This window comes from Cicer arietinum, chromosome 1 (genome assembly GCF_000331145.2).
Source record: "Cicer arietinum cultivar CDC Frontier isolate Library 1 chromosome 1, Cicar.CDCFrontier_v2.0, whole genome shotgun sequence".
NCBI lineage: Eukaryota > Viridiplantae > Streptophyta > Magnoliopsida > Fabales > Fabaceae > Cicer > Cicer arietinum.
Window position 1 is genome coordinate 11,352,298 of NC_021160.2, and position 26,535 is coordinate 11,378,832.

At 28.3% G+C, this 26,535-nt stretch overlaps 1 protein-coding gene across 1 annotated transcript; it reads right to left on the reverse strand.

The window, feature by feature from the left end:
• Window positions 1-21,388: 21,388 nt before the first annotated feature.
• Window positions 21,389-24,538, reverse strand: LOC101513640 (peroxidase 16-like). The gene is made up of 4 exons (XM_004487944.4): window positions 24,289-24,538; window positions 23,503-23,700; window positions 22,774-22,939; window positions 21,389-22,111 (listed from the first exon to the last, which is right to left on the reverse strand). Exons 1-4 carry the CDS (start codon window positions 24,505-24,507, stop codon window positions 21,705-21,707), a joined length of 990 nt encoding a protein of 329 aa, XP_004488001.1. The 5' UTR covers window positions 24,508-24,538; the 3' UTR covers window positions 21,389-21,704.
• Between the last annotated feature and the right edge of the window lie 1,997 nt (window positions 24,539-26,535).

Below are 26,535 nucleotides of genomic sequence, written 5' to 3' on the forward strand. Positions count from 1 at the left end.
TAGAAAAATTATATTCGCAATTAACTAATAAGAAAAAATAAATATTTTAAAGTTAACATAAATTTTTACATAATTAATTATAGGTAACTGTTTTTTAACAAATCTCTTAAGGTCCTAATATATTTCTTACACATAATCGACTCTCAAATCTTAAATATGACTTCAAAGAACATTTTTATGTTCTTAAAGAATTTCCTAATATTTTTTCCTTTTAAATAAAATTTTAATGGCAACTACATTGAATTTAAAAAATCCTCAAAATTTTAGACCCCAATAGTATCAAAGAAAGCACTTCCAAAAGTTACTAGATTAATATGTTGCAAAATAAGTTGACTGTGTCCTTCTATCTTTTATCAATAACCATCACTGGATCTAAAGTAAAGAGTTCTAATTTCTTGGAGCAAACACTAGTAGAATTTTGTCTTTTTAAGTCGGTTAAAATGTACATTTTAAGTCGGTTCCGTGCCCGAGTTAACAACAAACGACTTTGTTGGATTTTGATCCTTTGATTCCTAATTTTGACATAATTCACAATTCAACAATATTCATACTTAATATGATAAATCTAATATTTCAATTGAGCAAAATTTCAGGAACACCAATTCAATCCTACACACTTGGATCAAATAGCTTGGAACACAAGAAATCAACAAAAGTTGAATTCTGAATATGTAAATCGATTGGGAAATCGATTTCATAACAAGGGTGTAAGGAAATCTTAAGAGTAATCGATTGGTAAATCGATTGAACATTTCACAAATCAAACCTGATGGTAACACATCGATTGGTAAATCGATTGGATGAGTCACAGTGGCACTCCAGTGCTGAGGAAATCGATTGGCAAATCGATTGACAAAGTATCATTTGAAAAATAACCTCACCTGTGACAAATACAATCGATTGGACAATCTATTGTTAACACTTTAATTTTGATAAAGTTTGGTTGCAATCGATTGGCAAATCGATTGAACTAAACACCAGGTAAAAACTTTTCAGGAACATGACACCAAAGCGATTGACAAGTCGATTGATATCAAATAGCTGAGCCACTGTTTTGAAAACAATCGATTGGCAAATCGATTGATATTAAAACTGAATCACTATTTTGAATCACATCGATTGACAAATCGATTGACATCAAAAACCTGAGCCACTGTTTTGAAAACAATCGATTGGCAAATCGATTGAAATAAACTTGTTGAAAACACAGTGAACTCTGAAGTTTGGCAAATCGATTGAGTAATCGATTGAAAATAGTTTTATTAAAACAGTTTCCCAGAAATCGATTAGGCAATCGATTTATACAGGTCTGGACATGTTCTGCTGAAAAGTGTTGTTTTAAAGAATCGATTGGTAAATCGATTAGCTTGTATAGTTTCAAGATTAAAGAAAACCAAGATCGCGATAATCGATTGGCAAATCGATTTAGCTCATTTTATAACTTTACAAAATCGATTGGGAAATCGATTTCGTAGTTGGTTTTTCAGAAACTATATAAGATGTCTTTCAATCTTTATTCTCATAACTTCTAAGAACTTTTACATAACTTTTTCATAACTTTCATAATTTCTCTTATGCTCTCAAAAACGGTTCATGGCAACAAACTAACAACTTCATAATTGTGATTACAGATCTCAATACAGTTTGTTGACAATCTAAGAGAAATGATAATGTGCTCAAGAACAATCCATGAATATCCAGATTTGTGAAGAGCAACATTCATAAAGATTGAAGACCCTTTTGTTTTACAATCTTTATTCTTTCTGTAATAAAACTTTGAACGAAATAGAACGCAAGAAAAGCCAGCTCGAAACTGGTGGCTACTTTCTTGGTTGAGAGGACTCAACAAGAAAGAGTCGCACTTTGATTCTGTGATAGGCTGCTGAGTGTCTTCAAGGATCAGAGGGTATTCAATAGGAAAGATATAATTAGAGATTGATAGGTTTCAGGGAGGAAACTGGAAAATCTTTGTAATTGATTCTTTCTATTGAAGGAGAAGAAAATCTGAAATCCGATTGGATTTTCAGGACTGGACGTAGGTTGTTGTGGAACAACCGAACCAGGATAAATCTCTGTGTCTTCTTCTCTAACTCTCTCTCTTTAATTTTCTATATTGCTAACTTTGCATGCCTCAAAATTTAATTTCCGCTGTGCGCTTGATACAGATTAATTTGGTAACGAAAACTGATATATTTTCTTTATTGCGAGGTCACTGATACCAACAATTGGTATCAGAGCCAACTTCTTGAGAGGTAAAACTTATAAGAAGATGGCCTCAACTGACGTTCTGGGAGAAGGCGCTTCGTTAGCACGACCACCAGCTTTCAACGGTACAGCCTACATGTACTGGAAGCAAAGAATGCTCATATTTCTGGAAGCAAGTGGCATAGATATCCTTGATGCTGTTGAAAACGGTCCGTACATTCCCAAGATTGCAGGAACTGACAACTCAATGATTATCAAGCCTAGAGCCGACTGGTCAGATGATGACAAGAAGAAGGTTGGTTTCAATGCGAAGGCTAAGAACATCATCACGTCCGCCCTATGTGCAGAAGAGTTCTTTAGAGTGTCCAATTGCAAGTCAGCAAAAGAGATGTGGGACATCCTCCAAGAAACTCACGAAGGTACTACTGATGTTAAGAGAGCTCGTGTGAATACGCTCATGCACGAATATGAATTATTTAGCATGAAGAAAGAAGAGTCAATCAGCGATTTGCAAACCAGATTCACACACATAGTCAACAACCTGCATGCACTAGGAAAAGATGTGGATAATGAACAGCAGATTGGAAAGATCATGAGATGTTTAACCAGAGAATGGCAGCCAAAGATAACAGCCATAGCTGAGTCTAGAGATCTTGCAAAGATGACGACAGCAACACTATTTGGAAAGTTAAGGGAACATGAAATGGAATTACAACGACTGGATGAATCCGAAATGGAAAGTAGGAAAAAGAAAGGTTTATCTCTGAAGGTTCAAGCAAATCAGTCAAAAATTGAATCCGATAGCTGCTCAAATGAATCCAGCAGTGACAATGAAGAACCAGAAATCGGACTGCTTGTCAAGAAATTTAAGAAATTTCTGAAGAAGAAAGATAACAAATTCAGAAAACCATCCAGCTCCAAGACTAGCGACAACAAGCAAATTACATGTTATGAATGTGGGAAGACTGGTCACATAAAGTCAGAATGCTACAAATTGCAGAACAAAAATAAAGCTGCAAAATCAAAAGGCAAAGAACCAGTCACCAAAACAAAGAAGGCGTATATTGCTTGGAACGATAATGATGAATCCTCTGCCTCTTCGGATGAAGAAGAAGCCAATATGTGTCTCATGGCAAATTCAGATTCAGAATCGGAAAAAGAGGTTAGTTCACAATTTAATCCAACATATGATGAACTTCAAGAAGCTTTCAATGAATTGCATGATGATTATGTGAACTCCATAAAACAGTTGTTAAGCACAAAGAAAATGCTTGAACAAGTGAATGTTGAGCATAAAGAAATTGAAAATTTATGTGAACAACTGAAAAAGGATTCACAAGAAAAATCTGCAAAGTGCATTGAACTTGAACATACAGTTACATCATTAAAATCTGATTTGTTAAAGTTTGCTAATAGTAAAGATAAACTGAATGTCATACTTAGCAATCAAAGACATGTTCATGAAAAATCTGGTTTAGGATATACACCAAACATGCATGTTAAAAGGAATAAAAATAGATATGGTATTGGTTATATGCAAACCAGAAGTGTCAAACATGGTCAGAAATCTGCCATTGCTAAGAATATGTATGATATCTTTACTAAGCCAAATCACCATTCATCCTTTAATGGCAAGTGTCATTTCTGTTGCAGAAATGGACATTTTGTGTCAAATTGCAAGTTTAAAAAATTAGCCAATAAGGGATGGAAGCAAATTTGGAAAGCAAAGAAATCTGTGTTTGACACTAACCAAACAGGACCCAATTTAGATTGGGGACCTAAAACAAAATTCTGATTTTGTTTTGCAGGTGTGCTTGACATCCACTAAGCACTCATGGTATTTGGATAGCGGATGTTCGAAGCACATGACAGGGGACAAATCCAAATTTCTGTCCTTGACATTAAAGGAAGGAGGTTTTGTCAAATATGGAGACAACAATAGAGGAAAAATTATTGGAATTGGTGATATAGGCAATGAGTCAACAACAGTGATTAAGAATGTATTATATGTTGAAGGACTCAAGCATAACTTGCTAAGCATAAGTCAGCTATGTGACAAAGGTTTTCAAGTAAGTTTTTCATCACAATCTTGCATTATTGAGCATAAAGATGACAAAAACATAAAGCTGATTGGTGACAGAATTAACAACATCTATATGTTGGATTTCAATTCTGTACCAAGTGCTGTATGTTGCTTGTTATCAAATCAAGATGAAACATGGTTGTGGCATAAACGCATTGCTCATATTCATATTAATCACTTGAATAAGCTTGTTAGCAAACAGCTAGTAATAGGACTCCCCAATAGGAAGTTTTCTAAGGATAGGTTGTGTGATTCATGTGAGAAGAGTAAACTGGTTAAGACTCCGTTTCCCTCTATAGATTTGGTTAGAACAAATAGAGTTTTACAACTAGTTCACATGGACCTTTTCGGACCTGCCCAAGTTAAGAGTTTAGGTGGGAACCTATATGGATATGTGCTGGTTGATGATTATTCTAGATTCACATGGACTTACTTTTTAGCTCATAAAAGTGATACATTCTCTGTTTTCAAAAAGTTTGCTGCTTTAGTACAAAATGAGAATGATTTGAAAATTGTTTCAATAAAAAGTGATCATGGAGGTGAATTCCAAAATGATCTTTTTCAAAATTATTGTGAATCAAATGGAATCAACCACATGTATTCAGCCCCTAGGACACCACAGCAGAATGGGGTAGTGGAGAGGAAAAATAGATCCCTAGAAGAGTTAGCTAGGACCATGCTTAAGGACTCCAACCTACCTAAGTACTTTTGGGCAGATGCAATTAGTACAGCCACTCATATTGTGAATAGAGTACTGATTAGACCCCTTCTTAAGAAAACACCCTATGAGCTTTACAAGGGTAGAAAACCAAACCTGTCTTACTTTAGGATTTTTGGTTGTAAGTGCTTTGTTTTGAACAATGGCAAGGAACACCTAGGAAAGTTTGACCCTAAGGCAGATGAAGGAATCTTTCTAGGATACTCCCAAACTAGTAAAGCCTATAGAATCTACAACAAAAGAACAAAAACCATAGAAGAGTCAGTTCATGTAAAGTTTGATGAATCTTTTACAGAAAACTTGAACAAAACTCCTTCTAAGGTTAATGATATTTTGGATGATGTTGTAGAATCTGAACCCCTAGAACAACCTATAGCTGATCCTCCAACTAGTGCAGACCCTATAGAACCTATAGAAACCAGTGAGTTACCTAAGGAATGGAGATTCAATAGAAACCACCCCTTAGACAACATCATAGGTGACATCTCTAGAGGTGTGTCAACTAGAGGAAACCTTAGAGAGTTCTGTAACCTCACAGCCTTTGTGTCTCAGATTGAACCTAAGAACATTAAGGAAGCCCTTTTAGATAGTGAGTGGATACTTGCTATGCAAGAGGAGTTAAACCAGTTTGAGAGGAACAAAGTGTGGAACTTGGTACCTAGGCCAGAGGGTAAGCATGTTATAGGAACTAGGTGGGTGTTCAGAAATAAGTTAGATGAGAATGGTGTGATAACTAGGAATAAGGCCAGATTAGTTGCAAAGGGTTATAGTCAAGAGGAGGGAATAGACTTTGATGAGACCTATGCCCCTGTAGCTAGACTAGAAGCCATAAGGATTTTGTTGGCCTATGCATGTATCATGGACTTCAATCTATATCAAATGGATGTGAAGAGTGCATTTCTTAATGGAGACCTACAAGAGGAAGTTTTTGTGAGCCAAACACCAGGTTTTGAAAATCCAGATTTTCCTAACCATGTGTATAAACTCTCAAAGGCCCTCTATGGGTTGAAACAAGCTCCAAGAGCTTGGTATGAGAAACTCAGCACTTTCCTCATTCAACAAAATTTTTCTAGAGGAAATGTTGATAAGACACTCTTTACAAAAACTATTGAAAATGACATCTTGCTGGTCCAAATTTATGTTGATGACATTATATTTGGATCAACAAATGACAAGCTTTGCAAAGAATTTGAAAACTTGATGAAAGGTAAATTTGAAATGTCAATGATGGGTGAACTATCATATTTCTTGGGATTTCAAATTAACCAAACCAAGCAAGGCATTTTCATTAGTCAATCCAAATATTGTTCTGATTTGATAAAGAAATTTAACTTTGATAAGCTTAAGTCCATTGATACACCCATGAGTCAAGGAAATTTCTTAGACCGAGATGAGTTAGGTAAGCCTGTAGATGTAACCAGATTTCGTGGTATGATTGGATCTCTGCTCTACCTTACAGCAAGCCGACCCGATATTATGTTCAGCGTTTGCATGTGTGCACGGTATCAATCGAATCCGAAGGAATCTCACCTCACTGCAGTAAAGAGAATTTTCAGATACTTAGTAGGTACTAAGAACCTTGGTTTGTGGTATCCAAAAGGTTCAACATGTACTTTGGTTGGGTATTCAGACTCAGATTTTGCTGGTTGTAAACTTGACAGAAAAAGCACTTCAGGTACATGTCATCTACTTGGTAATTCTCTAGTGTCCTGGTTTAGTAAGAAGCAAACAAGTATTGCTTTGTCTACTGCAGAAGCCGAATACATAGCAGCTGGGAGCTGTTGTGCTCAAATCTTGTGGATGAAACAGCACCTAATGGACTTCGGTGTTGATTTGGGAACAGTGCCGATCATGTGTGACAACACCAGTGCTATCAGCATAACAAAGAACCCAGTAATGCATTCAAGGACAAAACATATTGAGGTAAGGCATCACTTCATAAGAGATCATTTTCAGAATGGAGTCATCAAACTTGAATATGTGAATACTACAGAACAACTAGCAGATATCTTCACGAAAGCATTACCAAAAGAAAGCTTTTTGAACATAAGGATGAAACTAGGGATCATTGATCCTAGTGAGATATAAGTTTTTTTGTGATTTTGGTATTTATCAGTGAAGTTTTCCAGATTAATCGAGTTGGAAATCGATTACTTGATGAAAACTGTTTATAAAATCGATTTGGAAATCGATTTGGTTAGCCCAGAGTTCAGATTTTTGGAAAATATTGTGTAAAAATCCCGAGCATCGATTTGGAAATCGATTGATTCAGTGTTCAGTTTTTTAACATGTGGAACAATCGATTTGGACATCGATTTAGTTGTCTTTCAATCTTTATTCAAATAACTTGACATAACTTTTACATAACTTTTTCATAACTTTCATAATTTCTCTTATGCTCTCAAAAACGGTTCATGGCAACAAACTAACAACTTCATAATTGTGATTACAGATCTCAATACAGTTTGTTGACAATCTAAGAGAAATGATAATGTGCTCAAGAACAATCCATGAATATCCAGATTTGTGAAGAGCAACATTTATAAAGATTGAAGACCCTTTTGTTTTACGTCTTTTATTCTTTCTGTAATAAATCTTTGAACCAAAACGAACGTTGAAAATCCAGCTAGAAACTGGTGGCTACTTTCTTGGGTGAGAGGTCTCAACAAGAAAGAGTCGTACTTTGATTCTGTGATAGGCTGCTGAGTGTCTACAAGGATCAGAGGGTATTCAATAGGAAAGATATAATTAGAGATTGATAGGTTTCAGGGAGGAAACTGGACAATCTGTAATTGATTCTTTCTATTGAAGGAGAAGAAAATCTGAAATCCGATTGGATTTTCAGGACTGGACGTAGGTTGTTGTGGAACAACCGAACCAGGATAAATCTCTGTGTTTTCTTCTCTAACTCTCTCTCTTTAATTTTCTATATTGCTAACTTTGCATGCCTCAAAATTTAAATTCCGCTGTGCGCTTGATACTGATTAATTTGGTAACGAAAACTGATATATTTTCTGTTATTTCGAGGTCAAGATACCAACAGACTTAAAAAATATGTTGTTTTTAACTCGTTCCATGAACCGACTTAACAGAGCTTCATCATATTAAGTCGATTCACTTTAACCGACTTAAACATCATAAATTCAGTACAACACATCATTTTTTTAAGTCGGATATTTTGACCAACTGACTTAATAGATATAGTTAAAATAATTATTTTTTTTTTATATAAATTTCTCATTTTGTTTTCACGCTCCTAATCCATACAATATTTCGTATTAAACTTCAAATAAGAGTTTTGTAGTTACAATCACAATTTTATATAAACATCTAATAATCAAAATATACAATATCACAATATCTCATGTTTATACAAAAAAATATAGAGTACAAAATTTCCGACTAATAATTAGATATCCATTAACAAAATTACAAAACCACAATGTAACAATATTCAATAGACATATATTAGCATCGTCATTTTCTTCAATTAATTTCAAAATAAAATCCATACGACGTTTTCGAACTTATTTACTGTGATCCGGTGATTTGATCTTGAATCATCAAATATCTATAAAGAAAAGAAAACACACAATCAATATCGGCTGAATCCTAATTTTTTTATCATATGAACATTAAAAAATACAATCAATAACAACTTATAATTTTTTATCAGACAAATATAATAAAATACAATCAATAACAACATGTAAAAAATTACGTACTTGCATCCATGAAACAACTATATATGTTAAGATGTTCAACATATGTAACATGACATAGTAGTCACACTTATAGATTTGTCATGTTTAACAAATCATCATACCATATCGGTTTTGTATAACTATGACAAATCCCATGATGATTTCTTATTTCTTCAAAATATAACAGGTTCTATTTAAAAAAAACAACAATAAAATTTTCCTTGGTTTTTATGAAGTTTTTTTTAAAAGTAAGTTGTAAAAATTTATCCACACTTGTACACTTACTCAAATAACTATGATACAAATAAGTAACTATTAAATAATATGATATTATTATTTAAATGAAATTATGAGTATGATAATCATTTTATCTAAATGAATTATTTATTATTGAAGACCATACCTGAAATAGTGGTGATGAAACATAAGGTGGCGATGCGATGAAACACGATTGTGATGAAGATGGCGACTATGGCGATGAAAATGAGTTTGACTACGCTATGAAATTAAGTTTGACTACGGCGATGAAACTGAGTTTGACCATTGTAAAGAAATCGACATGAAACTGAGTTGAAGTTTGGCTATTATAAAGAAATCTACGTATTAAATAGATCGGAAATATGGTTAGAGAATAGAAAAGATTTATAATAGAATAGTTAATAAAGTGGAAGATAAAACGTTTCATTGGGTTAAAGTGGAAGATAGAATTGTTTACCTTTGCTTTAAGTCGGTTATTAATAGAACCGCATTAAAAAGTTCTAAATATTTACAAAATTGCCACTGCCTCATTTTATTAAGTCGTTTAATAAATAACCGATTTAGCCACGGAGTATAATGGAATATATTAATTTTTTTATTTTATTTTTACAGTTGTCAATCCGTGTTAATGGTTTTTCACATATTTACAAATCTGCCAGCGCCTCATGTTAAAAGCCCAATTATTCAAATTATTCAAATTATTCAAAAAATTATTCTTGAAACATCATTTTTTAAATTGTTCAAAAAATTTAAAAACTATAGAACATTTGATTCAAATTAGATCTATCATTATCTAGAGGAACTCTTATATTTCAGTTGACAGCTATTTTGTAGCACTTATATTTTAAATTGAAAGTGTAAATGTGTGTCCCATGTGAGATTGTTGATCCTTAGTTAGTATATGCGCATTAGACTAAAACTATTTTCAACCAAGAATAGTTGAATTATCGAGAAGAAATTATCATATATAAGAGATATTTATGAATTAAGCAAAATCGAGGCTAAATTTATTTGTGTACTATTGTTTTTGTGTTATTTTTAAATATAACACACACACCGAAAAATCAAATAAAAGCAAACACTAACAGAGAATAGCAAAATTTAATTTATTGACCAATCTTACTATTTCAATTATTAATATAAGATGGTTTTTGTAAAATACAAAATCATTGGTAATAAAATAATAGAAAAATTATAATATTTTAGAGCTTCATATTATTGATTGGAGGATTGCAGCATAGAGGCAAACGACAGACACCTGAGCCCCATTTTTCACCAGATCTGACACAAGCTGTACCTTGTATATTTCCAACAAGAGCACTAACAATTGTTACAAGTAACACAATAAACTTTAGGAACATCTTCATAAGAGTATCCATTTTAACAAGCTTTGTTTTTCAAGTGGCAAAGTGGATATCTTATATCTGAGTGATCTATGTTAAAGCAATAGCCATGTGTACTTATTTATAAGCAAAAAAATAAAACATTGAAATATCATAGTTTAAAAATTTAAACATTAATTAAATGCATACCTTAATTTAATTTTTTTATATTAAGTATATTTTTAATATCATGACACTTCTAATACCTTATTATATCGTTAGACTCTAATTTTAATGATACTTATGAAGAATAATGACTTTTATATATATATATATATATCCCTTTTTTTTAAAAAATTCCTTAATTGTCCTACTTTAAAAATTATTTATGAGTAATTTATGTTAAAAAGCAATAGCCATGTGTACTTATTTATAAGCAAAAAAATAAAACATTGAAATATCATAGTTTAAAAAGTTAAACATTAATTAAATGCATACCTTAATTTAATTTTTTTATATTAAGTATATTTTTAATATCATGACACTTCTAATACCTTATTATATCATTAGACTCTAATTTTAATGATACTTATGAAGAATAATGACTTTTGTATATATATATTATAAAAAAAATCTTTAATTGTCCTACTTTGAAAATTAGTTCCCTAAATGCACTACTTTTTTTTTTTTTCAACAGAAGGTCGTTCTCTGAGAAAGCGACCACATGAAGACTAATTTTTTGAAATTCAATAGAAGGTCGTTTTCTGGGGAAACGACTTCTAACTGAGTAATATGATTCAGGTAGAGGTCGTTTCCCCAGGAAACGACCTTCTATTGAGTTTCAAAAAAAAAAAATATTATTCAGTAGTTAGAAGTCGCTTCTCCGGGAAACGGTCTTTTATTGAATTTTAAAAAATTAGTCTTCAGGTGGTCTTCCACATGAAACGACCTCCTATTGAAAAAAAAAAATAGGACATTTAGAGATCTTCGATAATTTCACCTACAACATTTTTATCTATGCTATTATAAATATATTTGGTTTTCAGAAAGATAAATGTAATACTATATATTATAAAATCAACAACACACACCGTTAATTTATAAATGTTAAATACTAATGAAAAATAAATTGAATTCAATAATAATATAATATAATAAACATATTAACTATCTTAATTAGAATACCATACAGAATTTTTCTGAAAAATTAAACATGTATTATTTTTATAAAAAAATTAAATTTATTGATATGAACATCCTTCTTTTTGTATTTTAATCCTAAAATGTCCCACTTTTAAAAAAAAATTACAGAATTGCTCTACTTTTTTTGTTTCAGTTGCTCATCGCATCTTGGGGATGCGACCTTGTACTGAGACGTTTTTCTTTTTTCTTCCTTTTTTGCCATTTAATAAATATTTATATTTATTATTAATTATGTTTATTATTATTATTGAATAATTTAAAAATAATTAAAATATTTAAAAATTCAAAATATTATTATGAAAAATAATAATAATAAATTTAATAAAATTATAAATTTTAATAATTATAATAATAATAATAATAATAATAATAATAATAATAAGAAAATTATATTAATACATTAAAATAAAAATACATTAAATCAAAAGAAAAAAATACATCAATTTTGAGTAGATGTGACAACAACGTTTGAACAATGTTTCTTAGTATGACCAGATACCCGACATAATTCAGACTTTCTTGGACCATGAAAGTATGGTTGCTCTGATCAAAACTATCGACTCTATGACTATTGAATTTACGTATTTCTGATTTCATAAAAGTCATGCATGTTTATGTGTATACCTGACCAGAAGTTCAATTGATGTGTGTGGTTTTGCCATGGTTGGAAATAGTGTACCATTTTTATAATATGTTGATTGGACCAAAGCAGTGATGGGAAGGCTGCGTGGTCCTTTTAATAATGCGTTCATCGACTCCACAAGGTTGGTGGTCGTCTGACCCCAACGGCTACCTCCATCAAATGCTTGAATCCAATCTTGTCGTGGTATGTTGTCTAACCATTTCAAAGCTTCTGGGTTTACGATGTCAATTTCTCTGGGGTAGTATTGATATGTAGACTCATTGATTGAGTAACCTGTATTGAAACAGTAGACAATGCATTATTACACTAATTATAAAACTTAATAATTTAATTTTTCATTAATGATAAAAAGTAAAAATTAAAATATTACCCATAGAAATAACTTTTTTCTTCAAAACATTATCCTTAAATTCCCTTGTAAAATATTGTGAAATATGTCGGACGCAGAACACATGCTTTGACGGAGGATGTTGCCACCCATTATTCGGATTATTATAAGTACTCTTGATAGATTCGTGTCTATCTAAAATCAAACAAATGTTGGCTTGTGGAGTGACGTGTGATCTCAAATTTCTCAACAAAAAATAAAACTCCAAGCCTCTTTTGTCTCACATTCCATAAAAGCATAAGCAATATGAATGATATTGTCGTTCCTATCATATGCAACTGCTATCAATAGAGTTCCCTTATACTTGTCGTATAACCAAGTCCCATCAACTTGTACAATTGGTTTACAAAATTTAACAGCAAATATGCATGGAACGTAAGCGCAAAATAGTCTATGAAAGATTGTCATCCCATTTATCAAACCATGTTCATGATAAGCTGAGATTCTTTCCATTTCAATAATAGTTCCTGGAGCAAATGTTTGCATGACTAATAACCATCGTGGAAGTTGATTGTAAGACTCTTCCCAATTGTCATAAATTTAAATAAAGCATCCCACTATAGTTGAGGTTCGACAGTTTTAGCAACACTCTATAGAGAATTATGCCTTGTATATATATATTTAAACTTATTATTTACCTTATTACTAATTTTATTATTTTTTATATATTCGACAGATTTGATTATGGGGGTCTAAATTTCAGTAGAGTTCCTCACAACGATATAGAAGGATACCGGAATACAATCGATCATATGATGGTTCATGAAGTAATATATTCATTCTCATGTAGTTGCACTTTTAAATTTTTTTATATCTCTTAATATTTACTTTAGCCTATTTTTTTAACATCCAGTTTCGTTGGAGACCGTATCTCGGGTTCCAACACGAGGTACCCGAACAAGAGATCACACTTGGACTGCATGTACTTATCTGCACTGTTATCATATTGTCGAAAAACATCATGCAGATAGAGTCGCACTTCAGTTCGGCTTTCATCAACAAATTCTGCAACCTCCAGAAGATATGACGCTCTACCATGAGATCGACATGAGGCGTGGCATTGATGATAATTAGAGTGTGGTTTGGAAAGATGGGATTCAACATTGGAATGAACGTCAGAATTATATATTGCAAGGTCAGTACGGTGAAGGTGTTTTATGCCACACTAAAGAATATATGAATTGGTTCAAGCATCACACTAAATTATATATATATATATATGTGTGTGTGTGTGTGTGTGTGTGTGAGAGAGAGAGAGTGTGTGTGTGTGTAAAGATACCTGCGTGATTCATGTTTGCAACCTTCAACATATCCTAATGTTCACTCTACGCCTCAATCAATCCCACAACAAAATACCATGCACCAAACACCGTCTCAATCAAACCACAGGATGCGACCATCTATTAAAATGGAAAAAAAATATCAATCACAAAGTCGCATCCCCAGGTTGCGATTATCAACTGGGGCAAAAAAGTAGGGCAATTCTGTATTATTTTTTTAAAAAGTGGGGAATTTTGGAATTAAAAAATAAAAAGAAGGATATTTATATCAATAACCCAAAAAATTAATGAAGAGGAAATTGTTTTTTTTTCATAGATGAGATGATAAATACCATTAAAAATTCATACACAAATGTTAGTTTCGATTTCAAACCTAAGACATGATGTTCAAGCAAACAAAATCAATATTTTATCAATTGAGCTAGGATTTAAAAATGAAACATGTATAATTATTTAAATTTCTTAAATATAACATATGAAATATTGTAGTTAGGAAAAACTAATCAAATTAAGTAATACCTCTTTGTAATATCCCTTTGTTGGAATGATTTATCTATGTTTAATTTAAAGTAATTTTTAAAGTAAATTTTATTGGAAAAAATAATAATATTTTGAAATATCATAGTTGAAAATATATATACATTAGTTATGTCCATACCTTTATTTTATTTATCAAATTAAGTTTTTTATTTTTACTATTCTTGACATAGTTTTTGTTTCTTCCTTTTATTGATTAAATTCTTTGTTTTTTTTTCCCTTTAAAAGTGTCACTAAGACCATCTCTATCTATATAATTTTCAACATCTAAAGTAATTAATTATTTCACAATATGTCAAGAATAGTAAAGTCAAGTTTTGCAGTCTTTACATATGTAGTACTTTCATAAACAAAAATTAAGAAAGTTAAATAAAATATAAAATTGTTCAATAAATCAATCAACTTGAGTAAAAAAAAGGAAATCAATCAACACAAAAAATACCTATAATTTTTTTTACAAGAAAAATACCTATAAGTATTTCTTTTGCAAATACTATATATTCTAAACTTTTGATTTTTAGTTGGTCAAAATATTGTGTTGATAACATGTTATAAAATTAACTAAAAAAAAAATTTAAAAGTAAAAAGAAAAAGATTAAAATTATAGAAGATGACTTTTGTATTATACTCTTTAGGTTTGTACTTTACAATGCAATCTAAATCAACATAAATATTAGAAGTTACTAGCAATATGAATAATGTCATTAACAATTTAACATTAGAAATGAAGGCAAACAACAATGTAATTATTGGAGGTGTAGAGCGTTCTTTAGAATATAGAAAGCTAAACAAAATGGACATTAGAAAATGTTTACAAAATATTTTCTATTTAATTTTCCATACTCATTGAATTTAATCATTAAGAATCATACTGGTTTTAATCGTAATGAAGCACTTATTCAAAGTATTAAAGAATTCTCTAATTAATGAAGATTGAAATTACAAGTTTATGCACACTCTATCTATAAAAATTGGTGCATCTTGTTGGATAGCAAAGTAAGAAAATAATATCACACAGTTAAAATTAAGAAATAAAAAAAAAAAAAGATTTTCATTAATATGTAAGATATTACAAGATTTCTCTAAATAAAAGATAAATAAATAAATAAAACAATTACACTTTCAAAATAAGAGAATATTAATAATAAAAGAAACTTCAAATTTTGTTCTCTCATAATTTTTCTCCCACTCTAACAAGTAAACTTAAGTGTTTTAGTGTGAGAATAACAATCTATTTAGTAGAAGCAAAATACAATTTGTTTTAAATTTGCGTAACTCAGCTCAATAGTGCCTTTAGTGTTACTCAAGAAATATGTGATTTTTCAAGTTGTGTTGAGCCTTCAACAATGTGTGATTTCCAGGTTGTGTGAAGAATACTTGATATGTAAGGTCAATGTGTTTGTTTGTCTCAAAAAGTATAAAGGTGTTAGGTTGTTTTAAGAAGACTCACTTATAGGGTCAAAGAATTTGTTTTCCTAAAAAAATTTGTATGTGTCAGATTATTTTGAGAAGACTGGCTTGTTGGATCAAGTGTTGTGTAATTCAATGATTTGAATTAATGGTTAAATCCTTCTAAGTGAAGAGACTCGACGTAACTACCAAATTGATAGTGAATCAAGATAAATTTACTTTTTTCATTTTACTTCTTCACTTTTACTTTATTGATACTTAATTGCTACTGCCTCTATTTTTGTTTAAAACACCAAACCCAAATGAGCTCTTGAATAAATAATTAAAAAGAATTTAACTTAGACAAAAATAATTCAACCAATTTCTCGAGTTTGCACCTTTAGTAGGATGTTAATATTTTCCCTATGCATAATCGACTCCCAAACATTAAATCTGATTTCAAATACCATTTTTCTATTCTTAAGAATTTCTCAAAAATGTTTATTTCTATTAAAATAAATTTTAAGAACGACACCATTAAATTAAATAAACCCTCAAATTTTAGACCACGAGAGTGAGAAACGAAATCACTCCCAAAAGTTTCATCATTAATTTATTAAAAAGTTTCATCATTATTGCAAACAAGTTGATTGTGTCTTTCCATCTTTTATAGCTATCACTGAATCTAAAGTAAAGAGTATCATTGTTTGGGGCACATTCTTGAAATATTGGTTGTCAAATTCTTGAGACGTCATTTTTAAAATTGTTCAAAAAATTTAAAAACTATAAAACATTTGAACATTTAATTTAGATTAGATTATGAGCGTTAAACTTATAAAACTATTGCCCACCAAGAAGGCTATGTTTCAATTCGAACTTAGAATATTCAACTTAAAAATATTAATATTTTTCAGTTTAGTTAGAATTTAAAAAGAAAGGAAAAAATGTTATAAATAATGGTAGAACTAATGGTTGATCAATTAACAACTATCACATCAGAAATTTGAACTATTAAACTTACAATATGTCAAGTTTTTATGACTAAGTTGAGACTATATAAACAAATTAAACATGTAAAATTATTTATATTTCTTAAATATACATATGAAATATTCTAGGAAAAGTTAAAAATAACATGATGCAATACCTCTTTGTTGGAATGATTTATCTATGTTTAATATAAAGTAATTTGCAAAGTAAATTTAATACCAAAAAAATAACAATATTTTGAAATATCATAGTTGAAAATATTTAGACATTAGTTTTGTGCATACCTTAACTTTATTTATCAAATTAATTTTTTTTAATATGTTGATTGACTTCTAATATCTTATTATTTAATATGACTCTATTTTTTTAATTATATTTATGAAGAATAATTTTTTTATTAATCATTAATGACACCTACTATATGTTTATCTATGCCTATTAAGATAGTATGATAAATATTTAAATTATATATAATTATAAATTATAATATCTTACGCTTTTTTTACAACATCTTAAGCCTTATAAAATATATTTACTACTCAAAATTAATTACTTAATTTAAAATATTTATAAAATATAAATTTAACATAAATTAGTAGATGAATATTATATTCGTTAATATTATATTAAAAATAACTCAAAACTAGTACTTTATTAAGCATTTTTAAATATTTATTGACTATGATGTTTTTTTTTTGTAAAATATAGCCAAATATATTTAAAATATATAATATCCATCTATTAATTTTAAGTATGAAATTATAGACTATAAATTTTACAACTTTCTGAATTAGGATAATTGAACTATGTCCCATATTATATAATATAAGGTCGGAATCTCTTGTAAAAAAACAAGTGAGTTTATATCAGATACACATATCTAGGTTTTTTTTAATAACCCAATTTTTTTATAAATTATCAATATATTCCCTTTTCGAAAATTATATATCAAACAATTCGTTTTCTTATTTAATTAAAAATTCTCATTTGCAAATACAACTTCTTTAAAGAAAAATAAATTTGCAATTGCAACTTTCTTAAGGATTTTTTATTTTATTTTTTTTTTCTTTTTAATCAAATAAGTCTAAAAATACATATACATATATATATATATATTATTCATTAAAAGTCATTCATAAAAAACAACAACACAAATTTTACAAAGAAGAATTTTCACCTATATACACAAATTTTCTTCTCCACCTATTTATCAAAACTATCTAGTGTAAGTGTCTGACGTGTACAAGATTGTTAATGTATTCAACATCTACAAATAAGAGTTTTCACTTATATCAAATGAAATATATTGGCTCATGAAGGTGAAACAGTCCTAAAATATGGAGAATAAAAAAAGATCGTCAAAATAATACTCATATTAGAATTGAAATGCAAGTTAGAGAAAAAATATCAAAAAAATGCGGATTATGTTGGTTGGTTGATTATACTCGAAAATATTGTCCAAAAGTTACGAGCAACTTTAGTCAATCTACGTAGTTTTTGTAAAATTTATGTCGTTTTTTATGAATGAATTTTAGTGAATTTATATTTATTATATTTATTTTTTTATGTGAACTTTAAACAAAATGGATGTAAAAAAAAGGACTTCTTTAATTAAAAATAAAAACAAATCCTAAAGGAAGTAGTCATTGTAAATTTGGGTTTCTTTAAAGAAGTCGTTTTTGTAAATGGCGACTTAATTATAACTAAGTCAAAGAAATGTGTAGTTTGGTATATATATTTCAAAATGGAGTATATTGGTTATTCTTTTTAAAACATTGGGTTATTAAAAAAGAACCACATATCTATGTGTTAATTATAATTTATAGGACTATAAATTTTAAACTTATTAATGCAATATTGGTATAAGTAATACAATTAAAATATTATCATTTAATGATAAAAAAAATAAAATATATAACCTTTTTAAAAAGGATAAAATCTAATACCATATATGCTATATATATTATAAATTCAACAACAAACAATTAAAATTTAAATAGAGTTAAATAAATTTTTAATCCATATAAAATTTGAAATTTCGTTTTAAGTCCTCCTAAAAAAATATTCACATTTTTTTATTCCCACAAAATTATTATGCAAGCATGTTTAATCTTTGTTGGAACATTAATATATATTTTTGAATGATTTTTTTGTATAGATGTTTACAACACTATAAAAAAATTTCTCTGTAAAAATGAGTTCAAAATTCAATTTCTAGATTCATATTTTAAAAATTCTTATCTTGAACATTCGATATTTAAAAAATTCATATTTAATTCATCTCCGATTAAAAAATTATAAATTTTTGTTGGTGAAATTTTAATAATGTTCTAAACATGTTCGTAAAATATTATTAAAAAATTTAAAAGTTGAATGATGTTTCTTTTTATTAAGGACTAAAACAACTTGTAGAATAATTTTTTAGAGACTAAAAATTTTAATTTTTTTTACAGTGACTAAAAACAAATTTTCAAAATTTTATAGGGTCTAAAAACTTATTTAACGCTTTTAAATATTAATAAGAAATAATTTTAATTCAATAATACTATTTAAAATAAACTTATTAGCCATCTTGCAAAAAATAATATGTTATAACAAACTAATCATGTTTTAATATTTATATTTCTTAACTATAATATATAATATGTTATAAGAAAAAACTAATAATAACTAGATGCAATGCCTCTATGTGGCAATGATATATCTAAATTTAATTGAAATTAATTTTTAAAGTAAATGTTAAAATATATAATAGTGTATTGCACATTAGAAGTTAAATATAATTATATAAAAATTCATTAACTTCAAAATTTAATTGAATAATAAAATTATTTTTATATCAAAAAATAAGTCTTTGAGTTTAGTTTTAATAGAGTGTTAGTGTATAACTTTTCATATTGTCTTAAAATCACAACTATTAGTGCAAGTAACTTAGAAAGATAACCAGAAATCCAGAATTATGACTCCTTTACTTTAACTAAGCCTTAATCCTAATGGGTTAATTTCAAATAACAAATCTTTTATTTTTAAATACTAATTTTTAAGTCTTTTATGAAGATTGTTAAGTTATTCATCTAAGACATGTTACTTCTGTAGTAAAAGTTTAATTAGTACTGTAGCTATAATCGACGGGTTAGAATTCCGTATAACGTACACGAGAATCATAAAATAAAATGATAATTAATATTTTCGATTAATAATAATATTTTCCTTCCTCAAATTTTCTTTTAAAAAAATAATAGTATTTGTGTAGAAGTTTCATAGTTTTTTTTTCTTTTGTTGATTAAATTTTTTGTTGTTTTTTCTTTAATAGTGTCTATAACATCATCTCCATCTAAATAATTTCAACATCTAACACTCGCATTAATTAAATTATTTCACGGTATGTCAAGAATAGTAAAGCCAAGTTTTGCAGTCTTTACATATTTAGTACTATGATAAATAAAAAATGAACAGTTAGATAAAATATAAAATTACGAAGAAAAAATTGTTCAAGAAACCAATCAACGTGAGTAAAAACATAAAAGAAACCAATCAACGCAAAAATACCTATAAAAAGAAAAATTATGGGTGCATCTCATCAATCTTCATCACTCCTATTGTTGAAAAAGGTTAACCAAATAACCTTTTCTTTATATTTGTTAGTATGAATAAACTACCTGTATATAAAAAGGATAAAACTTATCTAATTAAGGAAGATTGATATATTTTATTAATTAATTAATAAATATAAAAGTGTATGTGTCATTAAGTATATTAGTTTCTAAAATATCATCCGAAAATTTCCATGGTAGAATTTGATGGTAGAATTTTATTGGATATATATATGTTCTGTAAACTTGACTAACTTACATGGTAGAATTTGATGGTAGAATTTTATTGGATATATATATATGTTCTATAAACTTGAAAGTTAGTCGTAGAATCGGCTAAAAAAATTCTCCACAAGTAACTTATTTACTTCAAACGACTACACTCAAAAAGAAAATATATTTTTCAATTATTGATTTATTTACTAATTTAAATAATGTTAAATCAGACAATAAAACATATCTACTAACTAAGAGCTAACTAAAAACATAAGTGTTGTAAATCTATATATATATATTACGAATAAAAGATAGTTATTTGATTGATCTATTCATTCTTTTCAATGATGATTACAAAGAGTATGTTTAGATATGGGAACAAGACCTAAATGCTATCAACCATGGTGTTTTTTGTTTCCAATGTGTCAATTTAATAATAAGAGTTTGATACTCTAACTTCAAAGGACATAATTCAAATAACGTACATAGCACTTGTAAAATAGTTATTAGTGTCATTGTTATTACTAATAAATTCTCATATCTTAGTTTTTTAAAAAATAAGTTACTCTAAATTCATCAATCTTTAAAAAAAAAATAAATAAATATTTTTCATGTACAATTTGTATGGCCAAATATTTTGACCATAATTAATATTTTAGACTTAAAATTCATATCTTTTTAATAATTAACTATTATTATCTAAGTGAGAAAATGTTAGAATAATTATTTTAATTAGACATAATTAATTAACTATACTATAATTTGCATCAATTACAATTACTATCCAAGTGAAAAAATGTTAGAATAAATATTTTAATTAGACATAATTAATTAACTATAATATAATTTGCATCAATTACAATTATTGTATATGTAGAAATACCCTTGATCATCAGCTTTATGAATACTCACCCACACATATTTAAAACAACTCCAATAATTAATTCAACAATGACATTTAAATATACAAAATTCATATAAGTAATGCGACTCACACATATTGTGACACATCACCTCATATCTTCACAATTATTACCATCTTATTTCAAATTCTCCCTTGTAATTTTCACATTTCCATCCTCCTCCTTCTATTCACTTTGGTATGAGAAACTTGACATAATAGTTTGTGTATTCTATCAAGCATTATTCTAAAGAACAATAACATTATCATTCCCTTAGTTCACACTTGAGCAATCAAACCTTATTTCACCTTGATTTCCACTTTTAACACCAATCCTTCCCAACTTAGTAATAGCATCAACAAAAGCACTTTCAAAAGCTACTTCATTTGATGCAAATAAGTTGATTGTGTCTTTTGACCTTTCATCTATAGCCAATACTTGATCCGAAGTAAAGAGTCCCATTCCTTGTTGCAAATTCTTGAAATATTGGTTGTCAAACTTTTGAGGTGTGATAGGGTCCATATTTATTGCAATCCTAGGATCAACTTTTAGAGGACATGCTTGTCTAAGTTGAAAGGCATATTGTAAATTTAGTGTTGGGTCAATTCTACTTGTTGGGCTGAAGTTGTAGATTCTTTTTGAGAACCGGTTGCAATGAGAGAATCCAATTGTATGTGCACCTAACACAACTCACAAAATTAAAACTATAGACTAATTTAAGGTTTGCTTTTCTATTGCACTTCGTTCTATATATTTTTTGTCTTGTATTTTATTTTATAATGTTCATTTTGATTTTTTTTTTCATAATATTTATGTTATTTGAATTTATCTAAACTTTAGTTTAAATATCCATCTTTTTAAATTTACATTTATTTTAATTTGAAATAGAATTGTATGAGTAAATTCGTACAGAAAAAAGTCCAACCATAATTTTTTACATATTTTTGAATTTTTCTTTAGATTAGGCATGATATAGATTTAGATGAACCCAAGTACCCTAATTAGCTACTAAAGTAAAGACTAATCTCTCAAGAATTGAACTCAGATAATATGCTTGAGATCTATCACTTGTGGCATATTATGTTGCTAATTAGCTTGTTTATTAAAATAACATTGTTTAATTATAAATTAATATTAAAGATTATTTCAAAATTTATTAAAAAAATGACTTATTTTAAAACTGTTTTTAAAAAGACATAAACTTTATCCCTTAAGATTTCAATATAAAACTCTTATCATTAAGTTAATTAACATTTCATCGATAAAAATTGAAAGTACATAAATAAATATTTTATTAAAATAACATAACCTTGTGAATGCCAGTTTGTGTTAGTTAAGTAACCTGATAAAGCAATCATATCAATTTGGGAGAGGCCATTGAAGCTAAACATTGAATTGAGTTGATCCAAATTGAATTGAGGATGAGGAAGATGGCGTTGAACACTTGCAATTGTAGATATTCTTCCATCACGCCTTCCCAATTCAACTTCATAAAAGGGTCCCCCACTCTACAATATTTATTTTTAATTATTAATAGCATTTAAAGGACTACTAACCTACAAAAATAATTTTATATGTCTTTTGTACCATGTGTTGCCTTTTTTTATAGGAAAAATATGTATATCTTATTGGTTTAATAATAGTGAAAAATAAATTTGTGGATAGTGTAAAATTATTTTATTTATGTATATTATACGACAACGTTAATATTTTGTATCAATGTTATTTTGTCTTATATCAAATAATATATTTTTTTAATTAAATTATCGGTCTCAATAGGTATGAGAACCCCAAGTAAAAATGATTGTTCGAAAAGAATTTAAATTTAAATTTTTAATAAAATAATTATTAATCGGATTATATTTATCTCTCCATTAAATTCTAAATTATCAAAGTTCTATTTTCTATGACCTCCATTAAATTCTAAATTATCAAAGTTCTATTCTCTATGACCGAAAAGTCAAGACAAAAAAATAAGACATCTCTATAGAGATTATATGAGTAATTTAAATTGGAAAATAAAAATAATCTAAATAAGACATCTCTATAGATTATATGAGATTATATATACCAAATTAACAACATCCCTTGTAGCAAGAGCAAGTATATCAGCACAAGAGACTTTGTTTGTGCACTGAGGATCACTATCAATAGCTTGTTTAGCTTTAATCACAGTGTCAAAACCATCACCAGCTAATGAAATGTCATCAGGATGATCTTTCTCTGCTTTATTATTTGGAGATACAAGCAAAATTGAAGCATCACAACCCTGAAATTAATATAAACAATATCAACCACATTTTTTAAGTTTAATTAATTAATTTAAATTTAAATCGTGAATAGTGAAAATGATAATTTACACAAACTTGCACACCTTGCATAAATGCTTACAAATGCAATGCAAGCTTGTCAAAAATTTGAATTTAGTTTTTTTAAATTGAGCTTTTAAATTTAAATATACTAATCAAATTAATTAATAAATTTTATTTTATTTTATTTTATGATATCGTTTTTTTTATGTGACTATATTTTATTTTATCTTACATATTTTTCCCTTTGCAAATAAAATAAAAAATAAAAAACTCACATTTAAAAAATAATAGAGAAAGAACTTTGTATAACAAACATGGTGAAAACACCATAGAAAATACAACCTCGTTCTAATTGAATTAACCACAATTATAACTATAATTTGAATTAATTATCTATTCAACTAAATTAATCATATTATTTCACATGATTAATCAGGTGTCACACGGATTATAAAAAATGGTCATATATCATTAGCGAAAATTTTGAAGCAATTAAATATATATTAATTAATAAATATCTCCTAAAGAAAAATATTAATAAATACCCTAACAAAACAATCATGGAAGAAGAGACGAAGAGTGGCAGGAGCAGTGACAAAGGTTTGCTGGAACTTGAGCTCCACGGCAGAACGAACTAATTGTTCAACATTTGGACATGTATTGCTGTAGAACCCTTTTGTAAGTTCAGTTGAGCTTCTTTGTGCACAAACTACAAGAAACAACTTTGATATAAACACAATATTCATCATGCTAGGACCTCCCATTATTACTATTATTCTTTCTTCTCTTTTTCAATTGTTTCTTATCTAATAAATTGTAAGGATATGATATATATGTATAATATATATATAATATCTAGTTCACGTGTAAAAATATAAAATTAAAATGGTTGATTTTTGTAACTAAACAAAAAACAAATAAATAAATAAATAAAATGGTTGATATTGATTGTTATAAATTAATGAGAACAAAAACAAAGGTCGGTTTCATGGACAGTGTAGCCAGATATATTTTTTATTTAAATAATCAATATTTACAATTAACAACATGGTTAGGCAAAACATTCAAAGAAAGAAATATTGATTTGGATCATCTTTAGCAATTGTTGGTGATTTGATCTAGTCAATTAAATATTTTTTGTCACGGTAAAAAAAACATGTGATTTTATCAGAAAGTAGAGAAAGACAAAGACAAAGAAAATGTCAAGCTATGCAATTTATACTTCGTTATATAGCAGAATTTCAACTCACTTGCTTGTTATTATCTCCTAAATAAAAAACTACGGTCTACTTCCGCATTTATGTCATCAAAGGAAGAAAAAAAAAAACTACAACATCACATTAGTTGATTGAACGATGGGTTAGGTCGAGTTTGGTGTGACTTTTATTCAGATCTAATATTTGATTGAATCAAATTTTATACTTCAATTCGTCCCTTAACCTGATCAAACCCGATGAGTTGCGAGTTCATTAAAGACGAAAAGAAATAAATATGAGACCGAGTTGATCTAAAAACGAGACTTCAAATAATAATCCTTAAACTTTTTTTAGAAAAAACAATTAAACATAAAGAAATTCATAACAACTCACATATAGTTATCACTTGTCAATAATAACTCATAATATTGTTTTACAAACTATAAATTACTAAATTAGTGATTAATTTATTTAGAGATGGTGAATCATAATAACCTAAAATAAAATAATAATAATAATAATAATAATAATAATAATAATAATAATAATAATAATAATAATAAATGATCATTTGTCTTTAAATTAATTTGGGACGGGATGGATAATACGACCTCGATCCTTCTTCTACTTTTCCCTTATTTTTTTGGGACCGGATCTGACTCATCCCATTGCTTACGAGACAAGACAGTTCGTGGAATGGATCGAGTATTGTACACTCCTACTTCACATGACGAGATGCTTCCATCTATGACATAGTCCTTATTTCCTTTAGGTTAGATGTCTTATCTTAGATTCAAACTCAAAACTTCACAGTTGTATAAATTAATTATAGTAGAATTTATAATTTTTTAAAAATAAATAAATAAATAAAAACTTCACATGATATATAATACCCAAATGTTACATGCGAAATCCTTTCATGCGGCAATTTGAGGAGGACCAATTAATACCGGTCAAAGGCTCAAATGCTTTCATATTTGATTGCGAGATTCAAGTAATTAGGGTCAAGTTGTATTAAGTTTTTATTTATTTGTTGTCTTGATGAAAGATGGTTTCATTTGGCTAATATAGTATTATTTTTAGTGCTCACGGGAAGCAATTGGACTTAACAAGAATGCTTTTGCAACAAGCTATGAAATGGCTTAGAAGTTAGAACAAATTATTGCAAATAATATAATGCTTTAGGTTATATCATATAACTTCAATACATATTTCGTGGTATAAGCAATCAAACTGAAGTTTTTTAAATAAAAAAAACAACTACTCGATCAACCCCTTTTCTTTTCCTTTTTTTATTCTTTTTTCTTAATCAAAAATTAGAAAATATCCATTCGAAGTACGGAGGTTTATTTAAGTATTTAACAGTTCTCAATAAATTTTATATCAAATACATCGACAAATAATTTAATCTATGACTACATATTTAAGAGACTTAATTATTTGATAATAATTGTATTGCACGAATATCTTCCTTAATATTCTTTGTTACTTTTCAATTGTCACATTTACAGAAAAATTGTGTTATTATGTTTTATCGTTTGCAAAGTTTAATACATCATTTATTATTAGTTTGTCAATAATACACTGAGTTATTAT

Excerpts from the sequence above, each read along its gene's own strand:
- LOC101513640 (XM_004487944.4), bottom strand. The coding sequence starts at position 24,507 with ATGGGAGGTCCTAGCATGATGAATATTGTGTTTATATCAAAGTTGTTT. Across the intron at positions 22,940-23,502 it reads CAAGGGATGTTGTTAATTTG|AGTGGGGGACCCTTTTATGA; the intron begins GTATATATAATC and ends TAAATATTGTAG. Across the intron at positions 22,112-22,773 it reads TGATATGATTGCTTTATCAG|GTGCACATACAATTGGATTC; the intron begins GTTACTTAACTA and ends GAGTTGTGTTAG.